Source organism: Gigantopelta aegis, chromosome 4 (assembly GCF_016097555.1).
Source record: "Gigantopelta aegis isolate Gae_Host chromosome 4, Gae_host_genome, whole genome shotgun sequence".
Taxonomy (NCBI): domain Eukaryota; kingdom Metazoa; phylum Mollusca; class Gastropoda; order Neomphalida; family Peltospiridae; genus Gigantopelta; species Gigantopelta aegis.
This window is the reverse complement of record NC_054702.1, coordinates 6,194,848-6,217,288: the sequence shown is the minus strand read 5'-3', so window position 1 is coordinate 6,217,288 and position 22,441 is coordinate 6,194,848. Positions and strand designations below refer to the sequence as shown.

Genomic DNA, 22,441 nt, shown 5'->3' with positions numbered 1-22,441 from the left:
GCACGTTCGACAGTGAGATTTGGTGTTTTTTCATGAAAAAATAGACATGAGCACACTTGCAGTCTCTCATTCCATGTTGCTCAACATGTCCCTGAATTTAAGACCACTTTCGTGCTGTTCTTTATTGAGGAAAAACTACTGCAATAATGTTAGCCCCAGATTTAAAACTCAAAAAGAAGCATTAAAGTTTGGTAACATTGGTAGCCAGGCCCAGGGCTGGCATGAGCAACCAATGCCAAGTAGAAATATTTTTTTTTCGTCATTTGGTAGAAATAGTGTTGAAACACCAGAAGGAACTAGCATTGGTAAATTAGAAAAACTTAAAAAGCATGACCACATTACATCTGGTCCACCATTAGAACATTTTATTGCTAACAGCAGACTGCGAAATGGTTCAGTTGCAAGAGAAAGTGAGCAGTATGTGCCATATTTATCAGCTGAATCCACCAGTGGATATGGAAGGAAAGGTGATTGTTAACTTGGCAAGAGTTCCTCATTTTTCACACCCAATAGCCGATGTGTATTTTTGTGCTCGGGGTGTTGTTAAACATTCGTTCATTCATTCATACTTATTTTCATGCTTATATCCAATTAAGGGGCAGGATTTAGCTGTCAATTGAGTTCTCACTTGAAGTGCTTGCATCACAGGATCAAACCACCTAAGAGGATCCATTCAACTGATTGGGTTTTTCTTGTACCAACCAGTGCACCACAACTGGTCTATGGACGTGGTATGTGCTTTCCTGTGAGAAAGTGCATATAAAAGATCCTTTGCTGCTAATGGAAAAATGTAGTGAGTTTCCTCTGATGTGTCAAAATTGCCAATGTTTGACATCCAATAGCCGATGATTATTTAATCAAGCTGCTCTAGTGGTGGTGTTAAACAAAACAAACTTTTAAACTTTCACAATCTAGTGGTGGGACATAGCCCATTGGTAATGCACTTGCCTGATGTATGGTCGGTCTAGGATCGATCTTCGTTGGTGTACACATTTGGCTATTTTTTGTTCCAGCCAGTGCACCACGATAAAAATTACCAAATGTTTAACACCTAATAGCTGATGATTAATAAATCAATGTGCTCTAGTGGTGTCATTAAAGAAAAACTTTAACTTTCAGTCTGGTGGACATCACAGTAACATCAAATGACCATAGTGTATCATCATATTAAATTACATGTAATAAATATTATTTTCTTTTATTTGCACTGTAAACAAGTTAGCAAACTTTAGCTGAATGTAATTTTGTTTGTTGGTATACATGTGTGAACTTCCACCAATGCCCTTTATTTGTTTTATTGTGTAGGTAAATTTCAATCAGATTGTGTTAATATTTCAGTATATTTCCAAACGTATGGATGTCAGATGAACTTCAGTGATGCGGAGATTGTTTGGTCAGTCTTGCAGAAGAAGGACTTCACCAAGATTGATGATGTCAAAGAGGTACCTGTCACATGACTAGTGATAAACCAATGATCAGATACATGTAAGGGGCGGGACATAGCCCAGTGGTAAAGCGCTCGCTTGATGCACGGTCGGTTTAGGATCGATCCCCGTAGGTGGCCCCATTGGGCTAGTTCTCGTTCCAGCCAGTGCTCCACAACTGGTGTAACAAAGGCTGTGGTATGTACTATCCTGTCTGTGGGATGGTGCATATAAAAGATCCCTTGCTGCTAATCGAAAAGAGTTGTCCATGAAGTGGCGACAGCGGGTTTCCTCTCTATATATCTGTGTGGTCCTTAACCTTATGCCTTAACCGTATGTTGAGTGCATCGTTAAATAAAACATTTTCCTTTCCTTTTTAGATACAAGTTAGATACATGTACTTGTGTTCAAACTATATTGGCCTATGTGTTTAAAACTAATAACACTGTATTTATTATCACAGTTCAGTGTCTTATAAATTTATATACATACATGTGTCTATTAGTATTCAACTCTAGAAATTCTGAAAATTGATTTAAGAAAAACACTGAGACAAAAGTACTTTACATCATTTAAAATAGGGGTGGGACGTAGCTCAGTGGTAAAGCTCTCGCTTGCTGCGCGGTCGGTCTGGGATCGATCCCCATCGGTGGGCCTATTGGGCTATTTCTCGTTCCAGCCAGTTGCCCACGACTTATATCAAAGGCTGCAGTATGTGTTATCCTGTCTGTGGGATGGTGCATATAAAAGATCTCTTGCTACTAATGGAAAAATGTAGCAGGTTTCCTCTTTAAGACAATATGTCAAAATTACCAAATGTTTGACTTCCAATAGCCGATGATTAGTAAATCAGTGTGTTCTAGTGGTGTTGTTAAACAAAACAAAAACCAGTTAAAATATCCAGCATAAAATTTGTATTTTAAATGCCTTCAATGAGCTACATTTACATACTAAATACTGATATTAATCAATTTTACATCAACTTTTATATGAAAATTGCTGATTGCTGGCATAAATTTCAAATGCTGGATACTTGGAATATCGAATACTTACTTTCACAGATTATCTAATTTACTTGAGATAGCCTTGATAGATCGGGGTTTTTTAAATTTTAGGCTGATGTTATTTTAGTGATGACCTGTGCAATTCGTGAAGGAGCTGAAGAGAAAATATGGAAGAGGTTGGAATATTTCAAAAACTTGAAAAGAAGACGACAGAGAGAAAAGTCAAAACCTCAGCTTAGAATTGGAATCTTAGGTGTGTAATATTTAACATTATCATGTGAATTATAGTACAGTCGAACCTTGTTAATCCGGACAGAATGGTTTTCCCACAAATTGACCGGATAAACAAATTTCTGGACTACTGAATCATGTTCAGAGTAGTCTCCCTTTGATTACAAAAACGAAAACCGCAATAAAAACAAAAACAAACATGAAATACAATCATTTATTTGTTTAACCTTCAATATCACATGCACACTGCACAAACCTCGGTCAATATTAACCTCGGTCAATATTTCACAAAGTAATCTTAAATACGGCATTGTCTGATAGCACAGTTTGACGTAAAAGAGCTTTGCATTTTAAGAACAAGTTCGAGATTGTTTTCATCACCAACGGTCTCAAAATAGCTGACAAGCGAATCAATGTGAGTTTTTGCTTCCTTTGCCGATGGGGTTGGTAGTGGTGTTGGTTCGATGTCGTCATCATCGCTGGTTTCATCAAGTTTTGATTGATCTCCAACAACTATGTTCAAAATGTCACTGTCTATCAAAGACTCACCGATTTCTTCATGGCTGTCAGCGTCCACATACTGTTCAGTGGTCAGAACAGAAGTTTCTCCATTTTCATCTGCTACTTGGTAAGATTTCAGCAAGTTGCATAACTCTGAAAGGACTATGTCGTCTTCGTCGTTGTCGACGGTTTCACTTGTAGGCAGGATGTCAACATTACTGTAGCAGTGGCTGAAGGTTGATGGTTTCACCTCACCCCACGCTTGTTTCACAAATGTCAACGCTTGTTGTATACTGACGACTTGAGGTTCGTTCTCTTCGACACACTTCAGGTAAAGCCAGACCAAATACCTCCTGTAATATGCCTTGAATGTCCTTATGACTCCTCCAACCATTGGTTGAATATGTGCTGTGGTGTTTGGTGGCAAGAAATGGACTTTTACGTTGGTTAACCGCACATGCTTAAACCATGGCTAGCGGCATTGTCGACAAGCAGAATAACATGGCGACCTCATGACTTCATCTGCCTATCAAAAGCTCTCCATCAATCACAGAACAGTTCAGATGTCATCCACGCCTTCTTCTTGTGTCTCTACCGAACATACACCTCTGGGTTGAAATCGGTTCCAAAACAACATGGTCTCCGAACTTTGGCAATTATGAAAGGCTTAATTTTTATTTTCCCGGTAGCATTTGCACACAATGCAACTGTTATTCTCTCCTTTGACCGTTTAACCCCTTTCACTGGCTTTGATGCTAAGGTGTAATTTGGACCCAGTTTAAAAAACGTCCAGTTTCATCCATGTTGAAGATATCTTCCCGCTCGTAGTTCTTCAACACCTTCTTCAGCTCTTCTCTGCCTCTAATTACAGCAGTGTTGTCGGCACTTGCTGCTTCCCCCTCGTACACGCGTTTGGTGACGTTGTGTCAGGACTTGAACCATGACAACCACCCACGGGAGTATGCGAAATCTGTTATGTTCAGTTTAGCACCAAATTCTTTTGCTGCATTTCTACCAGACATATCGCTCAGCCATAGGTACTTTGCCTCTTCTAGTTTCTGGTTCCTGGCGTGGCGGGCTCATGACAGTGCGGATTCATCTTTGGCAATGCTTTAAAACCATTTTTCTTTATTTTTCACAATGTCGCCAATAGTTGACTTCCTGATGTCATGACCAAAAGTGTTACTGAAATGCTTTGCCATCATATCAAGACTAGCTTTTGGATTTTTAACTTTGTATTGACATATTTATCTCTTTTCGCAGGCTGTAATCTCATGACGTTTTCTTTTCTTTGGTTGGTTTTCCATAATGACAGTTAGAAAATGGTGTCAAAACCTTAAAAGTTTGATCTTTATGCCCCAACCAGATGGCAACAGTAACTGAATATCCAGACTAATGAATAAATTTGCAAAGTAGCCATTTTGTTTTGTCGCTCATCTGTCCGGAAAGTGGGGTTTCCTGATAATCGGGGTCCGGATTAATGAGGTTCGACTGTACTTACTTGCTAGAACATACCAGGGACCGATCCAGGAAGTATCTAAAAAAAAAAAAAAAAATTGCACATAGACCAACTCATAAAAAGGGCATCCAAATGGGAAAAAAAGGGGAACACACATTTTCAGGCCTCTCCATTTGGAAATCGAACTATTAGAAGACCAATCATGCTTTTAATTGCTTAGTTACTCATAATGTTTTAAAGGATGGCTTTCCTATTTGGTATGAGTGTTCAGCAAGTAATAGTCTTTCCAAACCACATCTACCATGCTCGTGAATCTGACTCCCAAGGCAAGATCACAGTCATTTGGAACTTTTGACTCTTGTTTAAACACTCCAGCCCTAAGGCTAATGTGATGATGTTTATTGTGACTTGCAGGGTGTATGGCTGAGCTGTTATTATGTTTATTATGACTTTCAGGGTGTATGGCTAAGCTGTTATGTTTGTTATGACTTGTAGGGTGTATGGCTGAGCGGTTATCATGTTTATTATGACTTTCAGGGTGTATGGCTGAGCGTTATGTTTATCATGTTTGTTATGACTTGCAGGGTGTATGGCTGAGCGATTATCATGTTTATTGTGACTTGCAGAGTGTATGGCTGAGCGGTTATCATGTTTATTGTGACTTGCAGAGTGTATGGCTGAGCTGTTATGATGTTTATTATGACTTTCAGGGTGTATGGCTGAGCTGTTATCATGTTTATTATGACTTGCAGGGTGTATGGCTGAGCGGTTATCATGTTTATTATGACTTGCAGGGTGTATGGCTGAGCGGTTATCATGTTTATTAGACTTTCAGGGTGTATGGCTGAGCTGTTATCATGTTTATTATGACTTGCAGGGTTTATGGCTGAGCGGTTATCATGTTTATTATGACTTGCAGGGTGTATGGCTGAGCGGTTATCATGTTTATTGTGACTTGCAGAGTGTATGGCTGAGCGGTTGTCATGTTTATTATGACTTTCAGGGTGTATGGCTGAGCTGTTATGTTTATTATGACTTTCAGGGTGTATGGCTGAGCGGTTATGTTTATTATGACTTGCAGGGTGTATGGCTGAGTTGTTACCATGTTTGTTATGACTTTCAGGGTGTATGGCTGAGCTGTTATCATGTTTGTTATGACTTGCAGGGTGTATGGCTGAGTGGTTATCATGTTTATTATGACTTTCAGGGTGTATGGCTGAGCTGTTATGTTTATTATGACTTTCAGGGTGTATGGCTGAGCAGTTATCATGTTTATTATGACTTGCAGGGTGTATGGCTGAGCGGTTATCATGTTTATTATGACTTGCAGGGTGTATGGCTGAGCGGTTATCATGTTTATTATGACTTGCAGGGTGTATGGCTGAGCGGTTATCATGTTTATTGTGACTTGCAGGGTGTATGGCTGAGCGGTTATCATGTTTATTGTGACTTGCAGGGTGTATGGCTGAGCGTTTATCATGTTTATTATGACTTGCAGGGTGTATGGCTGAGTGGTTATCATGTTTATTATGACTTTCAGGGTGTATGGCTGAGCTGTTATGTTTATTATGACTTTCAGGGTGTATGGCTGAGCGGTTATCATGTTTATTATGACTTGCAGGGTGTATGGCTGAGCGGTTATCATGTTTATTATGACTTGCAGGGTGTATGGCTGAGCGGTTATCATGTTTATTATGACTTGCAGGGTGTATGGCTGAGCGGTTATCATGTTTATTGTGACTTGCAGGGTGTATGGCTGAGCGTTTATCATGTTTATTATGACTTGCAGGGTGTATGGCTGAGCGGTTATCATTTATTATGACTTGCAGGGTGTATGGCTGAGCGGTTGAAAACGAAGATAGTAGAGAGGGAGAAGCTTGTGGATGTGGTGTGTGGACCAGATGCGTATCGGGATCTGCCCAGACTTCTGGCCGTCACTCAACACGACCAAGCTGCAGGTTCGTCTTACAACATCATGTTCAGTGCTCATCATTTCACATTTCGCTATGCACGATATATTTGGAAGACAAAATGTGATGGAATCATTTCAGTTTTACCCTCACCTCATTTTAAAACTTTAATATAGTTATCTGTGATATTCATATACATTTTAAAGGGACATTCCTGAGTTTGCTGCAATTTTTAAGATGTTATTGACTAACAGAGACTTTTTTGACGACTGTAATTACATATCAGATATATTTTTCTGCATAAACTATTAGTGGCTGTATATGAAACATGTTTCTGATCGTTCTAATATTTGTTTCATTTTATTTTCTAAAAAAGATTTTTTCGTACGTACGAAATTATTTGAAAACAAAATCCAGTTTGGGCTTCTTACAAATATTAAGACGACCAGAAACACATTGAATATACAGACACTGATATTCTAAACAAGAAAATATATTTAATATGTAAGTTTAATCGTAGAAATATTTTAGTAGTCGGAAACGTCTTACCATGCAGCAAACTTTGGGAATGTCCCTTTAATATACTAATGATATTCATACTTTTTACATTGTTTTTAATTTTATACTGATGTTGATCATCGAATTCATGCATTTTTTTGTTTACCATTGTTTTACACCCAATAGCCGATGTATTTTTGTGCTGGGGTGTCGTTCAACATTTGTTCATTCATTCACTATGCAGGTTTCAGATGTCGCTGCATAATCCTTGATTAGCAACTGTAAATCAAAATTTTAAAAACAAAATGTTTCCTCCAGGTCTCAAAAAATTACGAGAATGATAATTTTGTTTGCACTCACACAAATTGTTATTTTGTTTGCACTCACACAAATTGTTATTTTGTTTGCACTCACACAAATTGTTATTTTGTTTGCACTCACACAAATTGTTATTTTGTTTGCACTCACACAAATTGTTATTTTGTTTGCACTCACACAAATTGTTATTTTGTTTGCACTCACACAAATTGTTATTTTGTTTGCACTCACACAAATTGTTATTTTGTTTGCACTCACACAAATTGTTATTTTGTTTGCACTCACACAAATTGTTATTTTGTTTGCACTCACACACATTGTTATTTTGTTTGCACTCACACAAATTGTTATTTTGTTTGCACTCACACAAATTGTTATTTTGTTTGCACTCACACAAATTGTTATTTTGTTGCACTCACACACATTGTTATTTTGTTTGCACTCACACAAATTGTTATTTTGTTTGCACTCACACAAATTGTTATTTTGTTTGCACTCACACAAATTGTTATTTTGTTTGCACTCACACAAATTGTTATTTTGTTTGCACTCACACAAATTGTTATTTTGTTTGCACTCACACAAATTGTTATTTTGTTTGCACTCACACACATTGTTATTTTGTTTGCACTCACACAAATTGTTATTTTGTTTGCACTCACACACATTGTTATTTTGTTTGCACTCACACAAATTGTTATTTTGTTTGCACTCACACAAATTGTTATTTTGTTTGCACTCACACAAATTGTTATTTTGCGTAACCTTTTTTCCCCCCGCATATTAAATTAAGTGCATGATTTATGTTGCAGATCTCTTTTATCATCTTCACTTCACATTTCCGGTAAAACTAATTTTGCAACAGTAAAATCAGCATAAACGTCTGCAAATGGTCAAATACAACATATTTATCCTCTAAATGTAATTAAATGTTAGTTTCAGTCACTGTGTGTTTTTCTTTGCAGTAAATGTTTTGCTTTCACTGGATGAAACGTATGCAGATATTATTCCTGTCAGAATGAACCCAGAAACGTCTTCAGCTTTTGTGTAAGTACAAGTGATACACACTGTATACATTATATCATATCTACATGTAGTGTAGTACTAAACCAAATAACATCCGCCTGGGTCAAAGTTCGAGGTGCACCTAACTTTGATAGAGCAGTTAATACCAGAAGTTCTGCCATTGGTCATAATTGTGACAGTGTTTGTTATGATAAAATATTAGTTCATATGACCAGTAAATTGCTATAATTTTATTTGAACTAGTGTCAGTGTACCAACTACCATTGAATTTGAAATGTGTGGTGTCCTACTAAAAATAGCAAGACAATTTTTCTGTGGACTGGGTAGTACACATTAATAGATAATTTGCTGTTTTATTCAGTCCTCAACATCAACTTTTCCACCTAAGAGCCAGATGTGCCTACAGTGTTCTCGCTGGGTAAAAATTAAAGGAGGGCGGCGACGCGGCACCACACACTACCCAAAACAACCCCCAGAGAGATAAGGAAAGCTTGGTTACCATATATTGCTGTGTGTTGATCGACTTTGTGGAAAGACACACTCCTTATTTTGCCTCTCAGTATTTGGTACAAAAAGGTTAATATGAAATACAAGCAGACTCATCTTGTAATTGAAGGGGAGATGTTATCGGTCTGACATTCACGGGCAATTTCAATTTTGCTAAACCGATCAAAGTTTTCATATCATTATTTTAATAAAGATTTCAAGATATATGTAAAACAGTAGTTTTGTTTTTGTAAAGGCGGTGTATATATTATTTGACACCCAAGATAAATGATTTTAATGATGAACACTACCACTTCCATTATTTTTATAAGTGGTGATATCCCTCCAAAAATGAAAATTTTATAATATTTTATAAAGAATTGCTGAATAAACAGAATGACAGGAATGACAGAAATGACAGAAGTGAAAATCATTAGTTACAGCCAATTAAATCTGCAATTCAGGAAAAATATCAGATGATAGTTAGTGGAAACAAAAGACTGCTCTGATCACGTGACAAATTTGGGGCCAAATAAGTGGTTTTTCAGGCAGAGATTGCCGAATCGATAACAAATAAAACGTTTTCATTGCTGAAATAAAATATAACTTTTATTGTGTGTGTCAAACATACAAATGGATACAGGTATGGGACAAAATAGAGGCTGTTAAAAATACTGTTAAATTATGTTACGGCAACTGAAGTTTTTCATCAAGTTTCTTTTTCTTATATACAACGTGACTTGTTTCCTTTGATGTGTGCAGACTGATCATTTATTTTATGTGGAAAAAAGTGTGCATTTGAAAATATCGGAGTGAGTTGTTGTAAAATATTGCAGGCTGCGGGGAAAATAAAGAGGGGCGCAGAAAAATAAAGGAGGGCAGCAGAATGTGAAAGGAGGGCGGCAAAATGTGAAAGGAGGGCGGCAAAATGCAGCAGCGAGAACACTGGCCTATACTTGTATTTTTTATATAGATAATATGAAATGTTTTAGTCGCCAAATGAAGAAAATTAGTCGCAATGTAGATGGCTGTTATCAATAGGAGTACATTGCAGCTTATGTGGTTTTTGTGGATTTCATATTAATTACACTTGTCACAGAATTGCAGCTTGTGTGATATGATTGCAGACTTGAATTGATGACATATAAATCATATCGACCAAATTTAAAACATAAAATATCCTCAGTGCATTAGAGACCCTGTATTTATGTGTGTTACGCATTGTTTTCGCAACCCTTGAAATTCATTACAGCATTCACAAGTCCTGCCATAAAAGGCTGTTGCTAAATTTACTTGCAACAACATTTTTATTACTAGTATTATCGGTTAGTTGGTTATTATCTGACTAAATTACCATTGCAAGATGACCTGAATTTTGAGGGGTGTATTCAGTAAGTATTTTATTTGTTGCAGCTAGCTTTCATAAAGTTTTCTCTCGTCTACAGGTCAATAATGCGAGGCTGTGACAATCTTTGTACATACTGTATTGTTCCCTTCACGCGGGGTCGCGAACGAAGTCGACCAATGGAATCTATCCTACAGGAAGTGAAATACCTGTCTGACCAGGTACAGTGATCATGCTGAATATTGTGTCATCATTATTCAGGGCTTCTAGATAGTGATATTCAATATTGGGCTGGTAAATAGCTACTATTGCCATGACCAACGGCTAGTAAAAAAGAACTAGTCAAATGTTGCAGTTAAGTCGTATTTGTAAATATGAATAGCCTGTCCTCACTTCAACCCCCCCAATGTTATTGTGTTGATAAAATGTCTGCTAAAATAAATTATTCTTTCATGTTTTTAAAATTTATTCGTGCTCTCAGTTATTTTTAAAATTGGATTAACACATTGTGTAGAAATTTGCCAGAATTATATATTTCAACAAGCAGTTGTAAGTAATGTGAAATTAAAGGGACACACCCTAGTTACGTTTATTTGTTAACCATTACGGCGTTGTTTTTCGCTATTAAACCCCATTTTTCACAAATAAAATTGCACTTTACTTACATTTTATTATTTAGAATACACATTTCCATTCACCTGAAGTGCTTTTTGGTAATCCTGATGTTTGTAAAACCACGAAATGCATTTTTTGCATTTGTTCACAAAACGTGTTGTCGAGAAAAAACCGTTAAGCAAGCGAGGTCCAATCTATTTTTAATGTCACAGACGTTGGTATATCACGTGACCGTTATCATTTTGGTTCGGTTTGTTTTGTCGTGCACGGTTCGCGCAATAACATCCGATTTGTTGTTGTTCATTTGTGAGATTTTTCTTCACAGTTCGTGAACATTTTCAGTAACAATAAAGTTCAGACAAGTAAGTGTCTCAATACAAAACGTTACAAACCCTTAAAACCAATAATTTTGCTAAGTCTTACGATATCTGGAGAGGGGATACAACCAGGACAGAACAGTTGGAACATGTCCAGGAGAGGTGAAACGAACGCACCCCAAGTCTGTGAAATTTGTTGTGACGTAGGCATTGTTGTGCTTTTACCGGTGACATCAGAATACTAACTTTCAAAATTATTTCAAGCAATTGGGACATGGGGATTCCCATGGTATTTATCGATATAAAACCTGCTTTTTCACTCCATTTGATAAAAACGTGATCTAAGTGTGGTACAGGTTTGTAGATTAACCAAATTATAATTTATTTTCGCTGGATGGAACTAGGGTGTGTGGCTTTAATTATTAAAAAGATTGAAACCCATTTTTTACTGCCTAATAAAATTTTTACTGCCTAATAATAATAACGGGTGTCAGTGTCTTTAATGCCCCCCCCCCCCCTTTTTTCTTTTTTTTTGCTGTTTGAAAATGTACATACTTGTCATATGTGGTCATTTATAATCTCAGTACAGGTGACTTGCACAAATAGAATGGGCCTCTGAAAACAGCGACAACAATAGTTTCGTTCATGTGACAATTTAGTTTGTGTAACCTATTTTTTGTTCACATATTAAATTTAGGGCATCTTTATATGGTCGGGCGTGATGTAACCCAGTGGTAAAGTGCTCGTTTGATGCACGGTTGGTTTGGGATCGATCCCTGTCGGTGGGCCTATTGGGCTATTTCACGTTCTAGCCAGTGCACCATGACTGATATATCAAAGGCCGTGATATGTGCTATCCTGTCTGTGGGATGGTGCATATAAAAGATTCCTTGCTGCATTAGAAAAATGTAGCAGGTTTCCTCTATTGACTATACGAGCCAGAATTACCAAATGTTTGACATCCAATAGCTGATAATTAATAAATCAATGTGTTCTAGTGGTGTCGTCAAACAAACAAACAAACAAAATCTTTACATGGTCATGACGGGATATGCAAAACTTAAATGGGCTACCTGTTACTTCTGTTTTTCCTGCCGTTTTCAATTCTCAGAAGCCTGTAGATTGTGATTAATGTAACTGAGACTATACATTTGTGTTCCAACAGGGTGTTAAGGAGGTAACACTGCTGGGTCAGAATGTGAACAGTTACCAAGATAAATCAGAAATGAGCTCTCCCATTGGTGGATTGAACGCTGTGTCTCCGTCAATGAGTGCTGGTTTTTCTACCGTGTATAAACCTAAACTGGGAGGACGGCGATTCAGTGACCTGCTCGACAGAGTCTCACAGATCAACCCTGAGATGAGGATCCGGTTCACATCACCTCACCCGAAAGATTTTCCAGATGACGTTAGTTTATACACATGATAATAACTGTCTCCCTGCAAGAAGGGGCGGAATGTGGTGTGATATGTTGCAGGATCGATTACCCTCAATGTTCTCAATCTTACACATGTTCTCAGTATTTTAAATGTAGTGTTTCAGGTATTGTGAAGCTGAGGTGTCTTTCAGTCTACATTCCTTTCCTTCAATGCTCATCATAGAAATATTCACACTGGAATATGGATATTGTTTTAACAATTTATTGAATGTTTTGCTTAAAAAGTTTGCAAATTAATTAATTTATTCCAGTTTATGCACTGGCTAATTTTGCTATAAATGGGTGAACCATGAACGACATCACATCAAATCAATAAATTTAACATTTTGTCTTTTTAGTATTGTAAATAAACTACAGTAAATAGAATCTTTAAGCTATTTGAGTTAACTTGTATGTAGAAATGATCTGAATTAATACACACTTCATGTTTTGTAGGTGTTATCAGTTATTGGTGATCGGAGGAATATCTGTAACAATTTACACCTTCCAGCACAGAGTGGAAACAACGCCGTGTTGACTGCGATGAGACGAGGGTACACCCGAGAAGCCTATCTAAATCTGGTCCATCACATCAGAGACGTTATTCCAGGTTAGAGCTTTAGTCACATATCTAGATCTGGTCCATCACATCAGAGATGTTATTCCAGGTTAGAGCTTTAGTGGCATATCTAGATCTGGTCCATCATATCAGAGACGTTATTCCAGGTTAGAGTTTTAGTCACATATCTAGATCTGGTCCATCACATCAGAGACGTTATTCCAGGTTAGAGCTTTAGTTCAATATCTAGATCTGGTCCATCACATCAGAGACGTTATTCCAGGTTAGAGCTTTAGTGGCATACTTAGGTCCATCACATCTGAGACGTTATTCCAGGTTAGAGCTTTAGTCACATATCTAGATCTGGTCCATGATATCAGAGACGTTATTCCAGGTTAGAGCTTTAGTCGCATATCTAGATCTGGTCCATCACATCAGAGACGTTATTCCAGGTTAGAGCTTTAGTGGCATATCTAGATCTGATCCATCACATCTGAAACGTTATTCCAGGTTAGAGCTTTAGTCACATATCTAGATCTGGTCCATGACATCAGAGACGTTATTCCATGTTAGAGCTTTAGTCGAATATCTAGATCTGGTCCATCACATCAGAGACGTTATTCCAGGTTAGAGCTTTAGTCGAATATCTAGATCTGGTCCATGACATCAGAGATGTTATTCCAGGTTAGAGCTTTAGTCACATATCTAGATCTGGTCCATCACATCAGAGACGTTATTCCAGGTTAGAGCTTTAGTCGCATATCTAGATCTGGTCCATCACATCAGAGATGTTATTCCAGGTTAGAGCTCTTGTGGCATACTTAGATCTGGCCCATCACATCTGAGACGTTATTCCAGGTTAGAGGTTTTGTAGCATACTTAGATCTGGTCCATCACATCAGAGACGTTATTCCAGGTTAGAGCTTTAGTGGCATATCTAGATCTGGTCCATCACATCAGAGATGTTATTCCAGGTTAGAGCTTTAGTGGCATATCTAGATCTGGTCCATCACATCAGAGACGTTATTCCAGGTTAGAGCTTTAGTGGCATACTTAGATCTGGCCCATCACATCTGAGACGTTATTCCAGGTTACAGCTTTAGTCACATATCTAGATCTAGATCTGGTCCATCACATCAGAGATGTTATTCCAGGTTAGAGCTTTAGTCGAATATCTAGATCTGGTCCATCACATCAGAGACGTTATTCCAGGTTAGAGCTTTAGTGGCATACTTAGATCTGGTCCATCACATCAGAGACGTTATTCCAGGTTAGAGCTTTAGTCACATATCTAGATCTGGTCCATCACATCAGAGATGTTATTCCAGGTTAGAGCTTTAGTGGCATACTTAGATCTGGCCCATCACATCTGAGACGTTATTCCAGGTTAGAGCTTTAGTAGCATACTTAGGTCTGGTCCATCACATCAGAGACGTTATTCCAGGTTAGAGCTTTAGTGGCATATCTAGATCTGGTCCATCACATCAGAGACGTTATTCCAGGTTAGAGCTTTACTTGCATATCTAGATCTGGTCCATCACATCCGAGACGTTATTCCAGGTTAGAGCTTTAGTCACATATCTAGATCTGGTCCATCACATCAGAGACGTTATTCCAGGTTAGAGCTTTAGTCACATATCTAGATCTGGTCCATCACATCAGAGATGATATTCCAGGTTAGAGCTTTAGTGGCATACTTAGATCTGGCCCATCACATCTGAGACGTTATTCCAGGTTAGAGCTTTAGTCACATATCTAGATCTGATCCATGATATCAGAGACGTTATTCCAGGTTAGAGCTTTATTTGAATATCTAGATCTGGTCCATCACATCAGAGACGCTATTCCAGGTTAGAGCTTTAGTGGCATACTTAGGTCCATCACATCTGAGACGTTATTCCAGGTTAGAGCTTTAGTCACATATCTAGATCTGGTCCATGATATCAGAGACATTATTCCAGGTTAGAGCTTTAGTCGCATATCTAGATCTGGTCCATCACATCAGAGACGTTATTCCAGGTTAGAGCTTTAGTGGCATATCTAGATCTAATCCATCACATCTGAGATGTTATTCCAGGTTGTAGCTTTAGTCACATATCTGGATCTGGTCCATCACATCTGAGACGTTATTCCAGGTTGGAGCTTTAGTCACATATCTAGATCTGGTCCATCACATCAGAGACGTTATTCCAGGTTAGAGCTTTAGTGGCATACTTAGGTCCATCACATCTGAGACGTTATTCCAGGTTGGAGCTTTAGTCACATATCTAGATCTGGTCCATCACATCAGAGACGTTATTCCAGGTTAGAGCTTTAGTGGCATACTTAGGTCCATCACATCTGAGACGTTATTCCAGGTTGGAGCTTTAGTCACATATCTGGATCTGGTCCATCACATCAGAGACGTTATTCCAGGTTAGAGCTTTAGTGGTATATCTAGATCTAATCCATCACATCTGAGATGTTATTCCAGGTTGGAGCTTTAGTCACATATCTGGATCTGGTCCATCACATCTGAGACGTTATTCCAGGTTGGAGCTTTAGTCACATATCTAGATCTGGTCCATCACATCAGAGACGTTATTCCAGGTTAGAGCTTTAGTGGCATACTTAGGTCCATGACATCTGAGACGTTATTCCAGGTTGGAGCTTTAGTCACATATCTGGATCTGGTCCATCACATCAGATGAGTTATTCCAGGTTAGAGCTTTAGTCACATATCTAGATCTGGTCGATGACATCAGAGACGTTATTCCAGGTTATAGCTTTAGTCACATATCTAGATCTGGTCCATCACATCAGAGACGTTATTCCAGGTTAGAGCTTTGGTTACATGTTATTCAACGCAATTGTAAGAATTAATCTGATTAGATTGCTAGTAAAATCTCAGATGGTAAAACCTACATTTTACTGGCTACACATTTCCAAGTCAATATATGTCATTTGTTTTGCAACAGGTATTCATATGCATATATCTTTTAAATTCAACAAACTGATATGTTGGTAAAAGATATTGTGATTTTAATGTAGATGGAATAGTTATTATAGCTTTTACTTGTTGCTAATGAAACAAAATTAAGCACATTTTCTCTAAGACTATGAGTAAAACATTTGCCAAGAGTTTGACATCCAATAGTCAATGATTAATAAATAAATCAATGTGCTCTAGTGGCATTGCTAAACAACATAAAGTTTAAATGTGGTTGGAAAGGAGAAATAATCAACCTTACACTCCTCCAGTGAGTGCTTACAACTGACTCTGCTTGTATACGTTGATGTCTGTCTTTGTATTGCACACATGGGTGAAAACTGAACTAGGACTCTTTATTCATTAGATCCTTACAGAAATCACTTAGTGTTTAACTGTTTCTTTCCAGATGTTGCCTTGTCAAGTGACTTTATATCTGGGTTTTGTGGTGAGACGGAGCAGGCTCACAATGACACACTGTCTCTAATCCGAACTGTCCAATACACATTTGCCTTCTGTTTCCCTTACAGCATGAGAGAGGTATGTCACATCAGGGTGCAATTGGGAGAGGGGGTGGGGCGCATTAAGAAAAAGTGTCTTTCTTAGTTTAAAATGCCTTTATTACTTTACCTGCCCTCTTTCCCCTTTACTTATTAAGTCCATAATATGTGCAGTGATGCAAGCCAGATATTGGAAAACATCTAGTAGATCCAACTGATTGTTTAATAATTTGTTAAACAGACTAGGCATGTTAAACTACATGTACATAAGAATGAACAGAGTTCCCTTGTTAGCTCTGCACTGTGAACACCAGGTAAAACGTGCAGTGAGATTTTCAGAGCTGAAAACAGATGTCGTGTAAGAGTAACAAAATTGTACCTTCACAGAACAGCCATTATTAATGTGAACCATTATAGCAACTGGAGGTGCTTCACTAGTATGTTCATCTGCGGTGTAATGGTTTGTAGGATCTATCCCCCTTGCTGGAGCCATTGGGATACTGCACCCCTCCCCCCGTCTAATGGTATTTCAATGAGATGTAATCCCAAAATCTACAAATTCAGTGCCTGATAAAGAGTTTTATGGAACATGACTGATCTGGGTTTTTTAGAAAACGCGGGCCTTCCACCGATTACACGATGATGTCCCTGATGAGGTGAAATCAAGACGCCATCTTGAACTCGTGTCAGCATTTAGAGAGGAGTCTCTGAAACTTCATCAAGATCAGATTGGAAGTGTACACTTGGTACTTGTAGAGGGGGTATGTGTGTTAACTGTAGTCTTTGAGAGATCCATTAATATTGGTTTTTAATGTCATCCATAATCCGAGGGTTATTTAATTTATCTGTGAAACCTTAATAGACTGGTTTATTACTTAAGTCAAGTGGAGTCATTTTGCTCATGGCATGACTGTTTTTGGTGGGAAATGTTTTTTCTTTATTGTTTAAATTAGACTACTAGTAGTTTAGTTGGTACATCACAAAAGTTTTCCTTTATTTTTTAAATTAGACTAGTAGGTACATCACAAATTATTGGTGGATAATTATCCAGTAGTGAAGCTCTGAAACTTTAAAAAAAATTAAATACATGTAGTAGATTAGTATTTCTCACTAAGAAGCACTAGCCTAAATCAGTTTTTAATGATTATGTAGAGAGGTGGGTAGGGTGGGTGGTAAATGAACTAATGTTAAGATTGTACAATAAACATGCTATTCTCTATCTGACTAAACACCTCTTATGATATTCCTCTTGGTGGTGAAACAAGTGATGTGGTGGTCATCAAAAAGCTATACACCTACATTCAAGTAATACAGTAATGCACCACGACTAGTATATCAAAGGCCGTGGTATGTGTTATCCTGTCTGGGATGGTGCATATAAAAGATCCCTTGCTGCTAATCAAAAAGAGTAACCCATGGAGTGGTGACAGCGGGTTTCCTCTCTCAATATCTGTGTGGTCCTTAACCATATGTCTGATGCCATTTAACTGTAAATAAAATGTGTTGAGTGCATCATTAAATAAAACATTTCCTTCCTTCCTTCATATAATAAATAATTACATCAAAGTAGATGCTGACCATAGTTATTAAATGTGAAAATTGTATTCTTCTTTTCTTTGTCATTTTAAGAATCAAACAACTGACAACTTGTTTTATAAATTTTGTAGATGACACAATTACAGTTATTCTTATTTATTGTTGAGATATATTTATTTTGATTGAATCTTTATTCTTTTGTTATATATATTTAGGTCAGTAAACGTTCTGCAGAGGAGCTTGCAGGTAAAAATGACGCCAATGTGAGAGTGATATTTCCAAAAGAAGCAGTGCCAAATCAGTCAAACTCCATCCAACACAGAGAAATTAAACCTGGGGACTATGTAGCAGTCAAGGTGAGTGGATTATCTATAAATATGCCTATAAAGAAATTAAACCTGAGTGAATGGATTGTTTATAAATATGCCTATAAAGAAATTAAACCTGGGTGAATGGATTGTTTATAAATATGCCTATAGAGAAATTAAACCTGGGGATTATTTATAAATATGTCTATAGAGAAATTAAACCTGGGGACTATGTAGCGGTCACGGTAAGTGGATTCTTTATAAATATACCTATAGAGAAATTAAACCTGGGTGAATGGATTCTTTATAAATATGTCTATAGAGAAATTAAACCTGGGGACTATGTAGCAGTCACGGTCAATGGATTCTTTATAAATATGCCTATAGAGAAATTAAACCTGGGGACTTTGTAGCAGTCGAGGTGAGTGGATTATTTACAAATATGTCCACAGAATATGTTTACAGATAATAATACATAAAATTATATTACAGAATTATATAGCTGTTGAAATAAAACTGATTGATGAGGGTTATTGAGCAGGGGATGGTGTCTGGGGCTTTATCTACTTGAAAATATTTTTATTTGTTAATATGTTACAGTGAAAAAAAAAAACTTTTAATTTTGTAGTTAAGTTTTTTTTGTTTTTTTTAAAGGTATTTTTTGTATGTGACAGTAAAAATAGTTTTATTTTATAATTTTTTTTATCAGAATTGCATGTGACATTGTGATTTCAGCAATTTGGTTTGTTTTTGTAAACATGAAAAGATTTGCAATACATTTTTTTATTATTATTATAAACAGAGTTCGACAAATCCGCTAGCCCGACGCCTGTGGCTAGTGGTTTTTAAGTTCAGGCGAGTGAGAAACGCAAAACCACTAGCCCACAGGGCTAGTGGTTTCCACTCCCCTCCTTATCGCTCAATCATGTTTTTTGGGGTTTTTTTTTTCTCTTGGCTGAACTTTCGTTTAATAAATTTGATTGTGACATTTGTCATGGAATAATATCAACACGATCAGTATATAATAATAATCCACTTGAACTAGGTCTGCAAACTGCAGTAACATGCTATCTCTACATAGCCACAATTACAGCATGCATTGTTTACTTTTCCCTTTCAAGTTTCTGGCACAGGAAATAAGTCTAATGACATGCATGTTTTGATTGGTTGGACACGTCACGTGGTAGTTAATCTCGCACATATGTTTTAGGCTAAGAACTTGGAAATCACCAATCGCGACGACAGGTTAATCTCAATCTCCCAGTCATGCTTTGAATTTCAGTGTTTGTTTTATTTACCTATTGTTTTCTAATTTAAAACTTCGCTTACATGTGGTTATAGGCAATCAGGAAAACAATTTACTTTAATGGTAACCGCACATCCAATGACTCAGCTTGGCCTATTACGTGTAGCGGTCTGGATAATGCGTCACAGCTGCCGATACAAGATGATACCTTTTTTGTTCATTAATTAACAACGGATTAGATGTCGCCATTATATTCTTTTGATATCGGTCTGACACGGGATAATGCCCTGTATTTGAGCAATTGACATCACCGTTCCTGGCGACATAAATAGTAGGGCCCTAAATGTATAACCCACTACCGAATACACTGAACCATCTATTACCATGTGTCACACTGTCGTACCCTCATTTAAATTTAATTATTTTGGTAGTGGGTTTAGATATCAACCATGAGTTTGCTCAGTTATTTTTCCCCGGGGGGAGGGCAAAAGCGAAAACGGAACAATGACGATGGATCACACTTGACAAAAAAACAAACGTACAACACGACAAAAAACTTAAATTTACAACATGATTCAAGTGTTTGTTTTATTTTACTGTTACTCTTAAATGTGTAATGTTACAAAAATTATATAAAAATCCAGTTATAATTGATCAGGAATTTGGGCTAGTGCTTTATCTTGGTGGGCTAGTGGTTTTCACAAACCCACTAGCCCTGTGGCTAGTGACTTTTCAAAATATTTGTCATACTCTGTTATAAACCGTAAGCTGTATCTGAAAGAATCTGTATTTGAAATGTGTGAGACAGTTAATTGTATTTAGAAAATGATGGGAACATGGTTGTTACTAAAAGTCATGATCTTTTAAAAAGGTACATTTTATATATTTGATGAAATATTCCCACTAACATATTAATTGATTAGGGCAAGTTACATTTCAGTGCAATAGTTCAGTTGACTTTTAATGGAATAGTGTGATTTATTTAACAGGCATGACAGGCCGGGGTGGGGGGGGGGCTCTATTGCCTGCAATAATTCTGAATCAAAAATATTATTGGTAATAAATCTTAAAGGGAGATTCCTGAGTTTGCTGCAATTTTTTAGATGTTATCAACTAACAGAGACTTTGTAACGATTGTAATTACATATCAGATGTATTTTTCTGCATAAAATATTAGTGGCTGTATATTAAACGTGTTTCTGATTGTTCTAATATTTGCACTAGGTTAAATTTCATTTTATTTCCTAAAATATATTTTTTCGTACATACAAAATTATTTGAAGACGAAATCCAGTTTGGACTTCTTACAAATATTAAGAGGACCAGAAACACATTGAATATACAGACACGGATATTCTAAACAAGAAACTATATTTAATACGTAAGTTGAATCATAGAAATATTTTATTAGTCGGAAACATCTTACAATGCAGCAAACTCAGGAATGTCCCTTTAAGGCAGAGATGAATTTTCCTTGTAGAATGCAGGAAATTGCATTTCAGGACATCTAGTTTTAACAATTTTACGGCGGAGCATATCCCCGAACCCCTAGAAACTTTGCTTTGTACCATTCATCTCAGTAAGCTCCTCCAATGTCTACTTGCTTCTGCCATGCTATATAATAAGGAAACAACTTATTATCTGCTAATTAATTTCTTTACAATTTGTGTGCCTAATTGTTTTTCAGATTCTTTCAGCAAGTTCTCAAGTTTTAAAAGGAGTTCCATTGTTCCATACTAGCCTTCAAAACTTCCAAGCTGACATTGTAGATGTGAACATTGATGACGTCGCTTCAGCTGTGTGAAACTGTTGTGTGCATCGCTTCTCACCGGATTGTGCAGCAGTAACCTCAAGTAGACTCTACAGACACAATGTTCAGTGCATTCTACAAGTATTCACTTCTTTAGAGCAGCTTTATGCTTAACCAGTTTGGTTTTTCGTTTCATAGATTTTCATTTTATTATTCAGGCAGTAATACAGGTGTAGACAGTAAATTGACAGCTGTGCAGTTGTTTTATAGACTACAGTTGTGCAATACAGTAAATTCTACCCTGCATGGTTCATTAGAACAGCAGCTATGCATTACAGAAAATGTTCCATCTCTGTGGTTCATTAGAACAGAGCTATTCATTACAGAAAATGTTCCACCTCTATGGTTCATTAGAACAGCTACATGTATTGAATGCAGTCACTTCTTAGTGATATACTAGTTTAATGGAACTATCCTGAGTTGTAGCCATTGTAATATGTTGTTGGCTAAAATAAAGGATTTTTAATGACTATATTTACAGTGGGCTTACATTTTCTTGTTTATATATTCAATGCATTTCTGGTCATGCTAATGCTTGCTGTAGTTAAATACGGATTTTGTTTTTTACTTCATACTGCCAAACGGAAATCTAAAATAATTGGGTCAAAGGGAATCCTGGTTGTATTTATCAATTTTAATAAACATTTACAATAGGTTTTATTACTGAGAATTATTACACATTGGTGGTAGAAATACTCAAAAAATACTTTCAGTTTCTCACATTGTGAGATACATCTTTTGAGAGTTCAACAAGTCGTACCAGATTGTTTTTTCTTTTCCTACTGAACTGAAAAGTATTTGAAGCATTTCTTATAATTAAAGTTAGTCGCATAATTTAACAAAAATATGGGTTTGAATACTTTTGCTCTTGATGTACAATTGAAAAAAAACCCCACTTGTAAAATAACTCTCTTGTGGGTTCATTATTCTCAATATTTTAATATGAGTAGATTGATAGAGTG

General features: G+C 37.0%; 1 protein-coding gene across 1 annotated transcript; it reads left to right on the top strand.

The window, feature by feature from the left end:
• The first annotated feature begins 10 nt into the window (after window positions 1–10).
• On the top strand, window positions 11–21,953 carry LOC121372564 (mitochondrial tRNA methylthiotransferase CDK5RAP1-like). Its single transcript, XM_041498963.1, has 12 exons — window positions 11–467; window positions 1,339–1,442; window positions 2,540–2,681; window positions 6,449–6,577; window positions 8,311–8,392; window positions 10,303–10,423; window positions 12,300–12,542; window positions 13,009–13,162; window positions 16,489–16,619; window positions 17,191–17,340; window positions 18,331–18,471; window positions 21,357–21,953. The coding sequence occupies exons 1-12, from the start codon at window positions 47–49 to the stop codon at window positions 21,471–21,473; spliced, it is 1,935 nt and encodes a 644-aa protein (XP_041354897.1). The 5' UTR covers window positions 11–46; the 3' UTR covers window positions 21,474–21,953.
• The last annotated feature ends 488 nt before the right edge of the window (window positions 21,954–22,441 follow it).

Bases quoted from the DNA above. Each gene is read 5' to 3' on its own strand.
- LOC121372564 (XM_041498963.1), top strand. From the start codon at position 47: ATGAGCACACTTGCAGTCTCTCATTCCATGTTGCTCAACATGTCCCTG. The intron at 8,393-10,302 runs GTAAGTACAAGT...TCTCGTCTACAG, and splicing joins GAAACGTCTTCAGCTTTTGT to GTCAATAATGCGAGGCTGTG. The intron at 16,620-17,190 runs GTATGTCACATC...TGGGTTTTTTAG, and splicing joins TCCCTTACAGCATGAGAGAG to AAAACGCGGGCCTTCCACCG.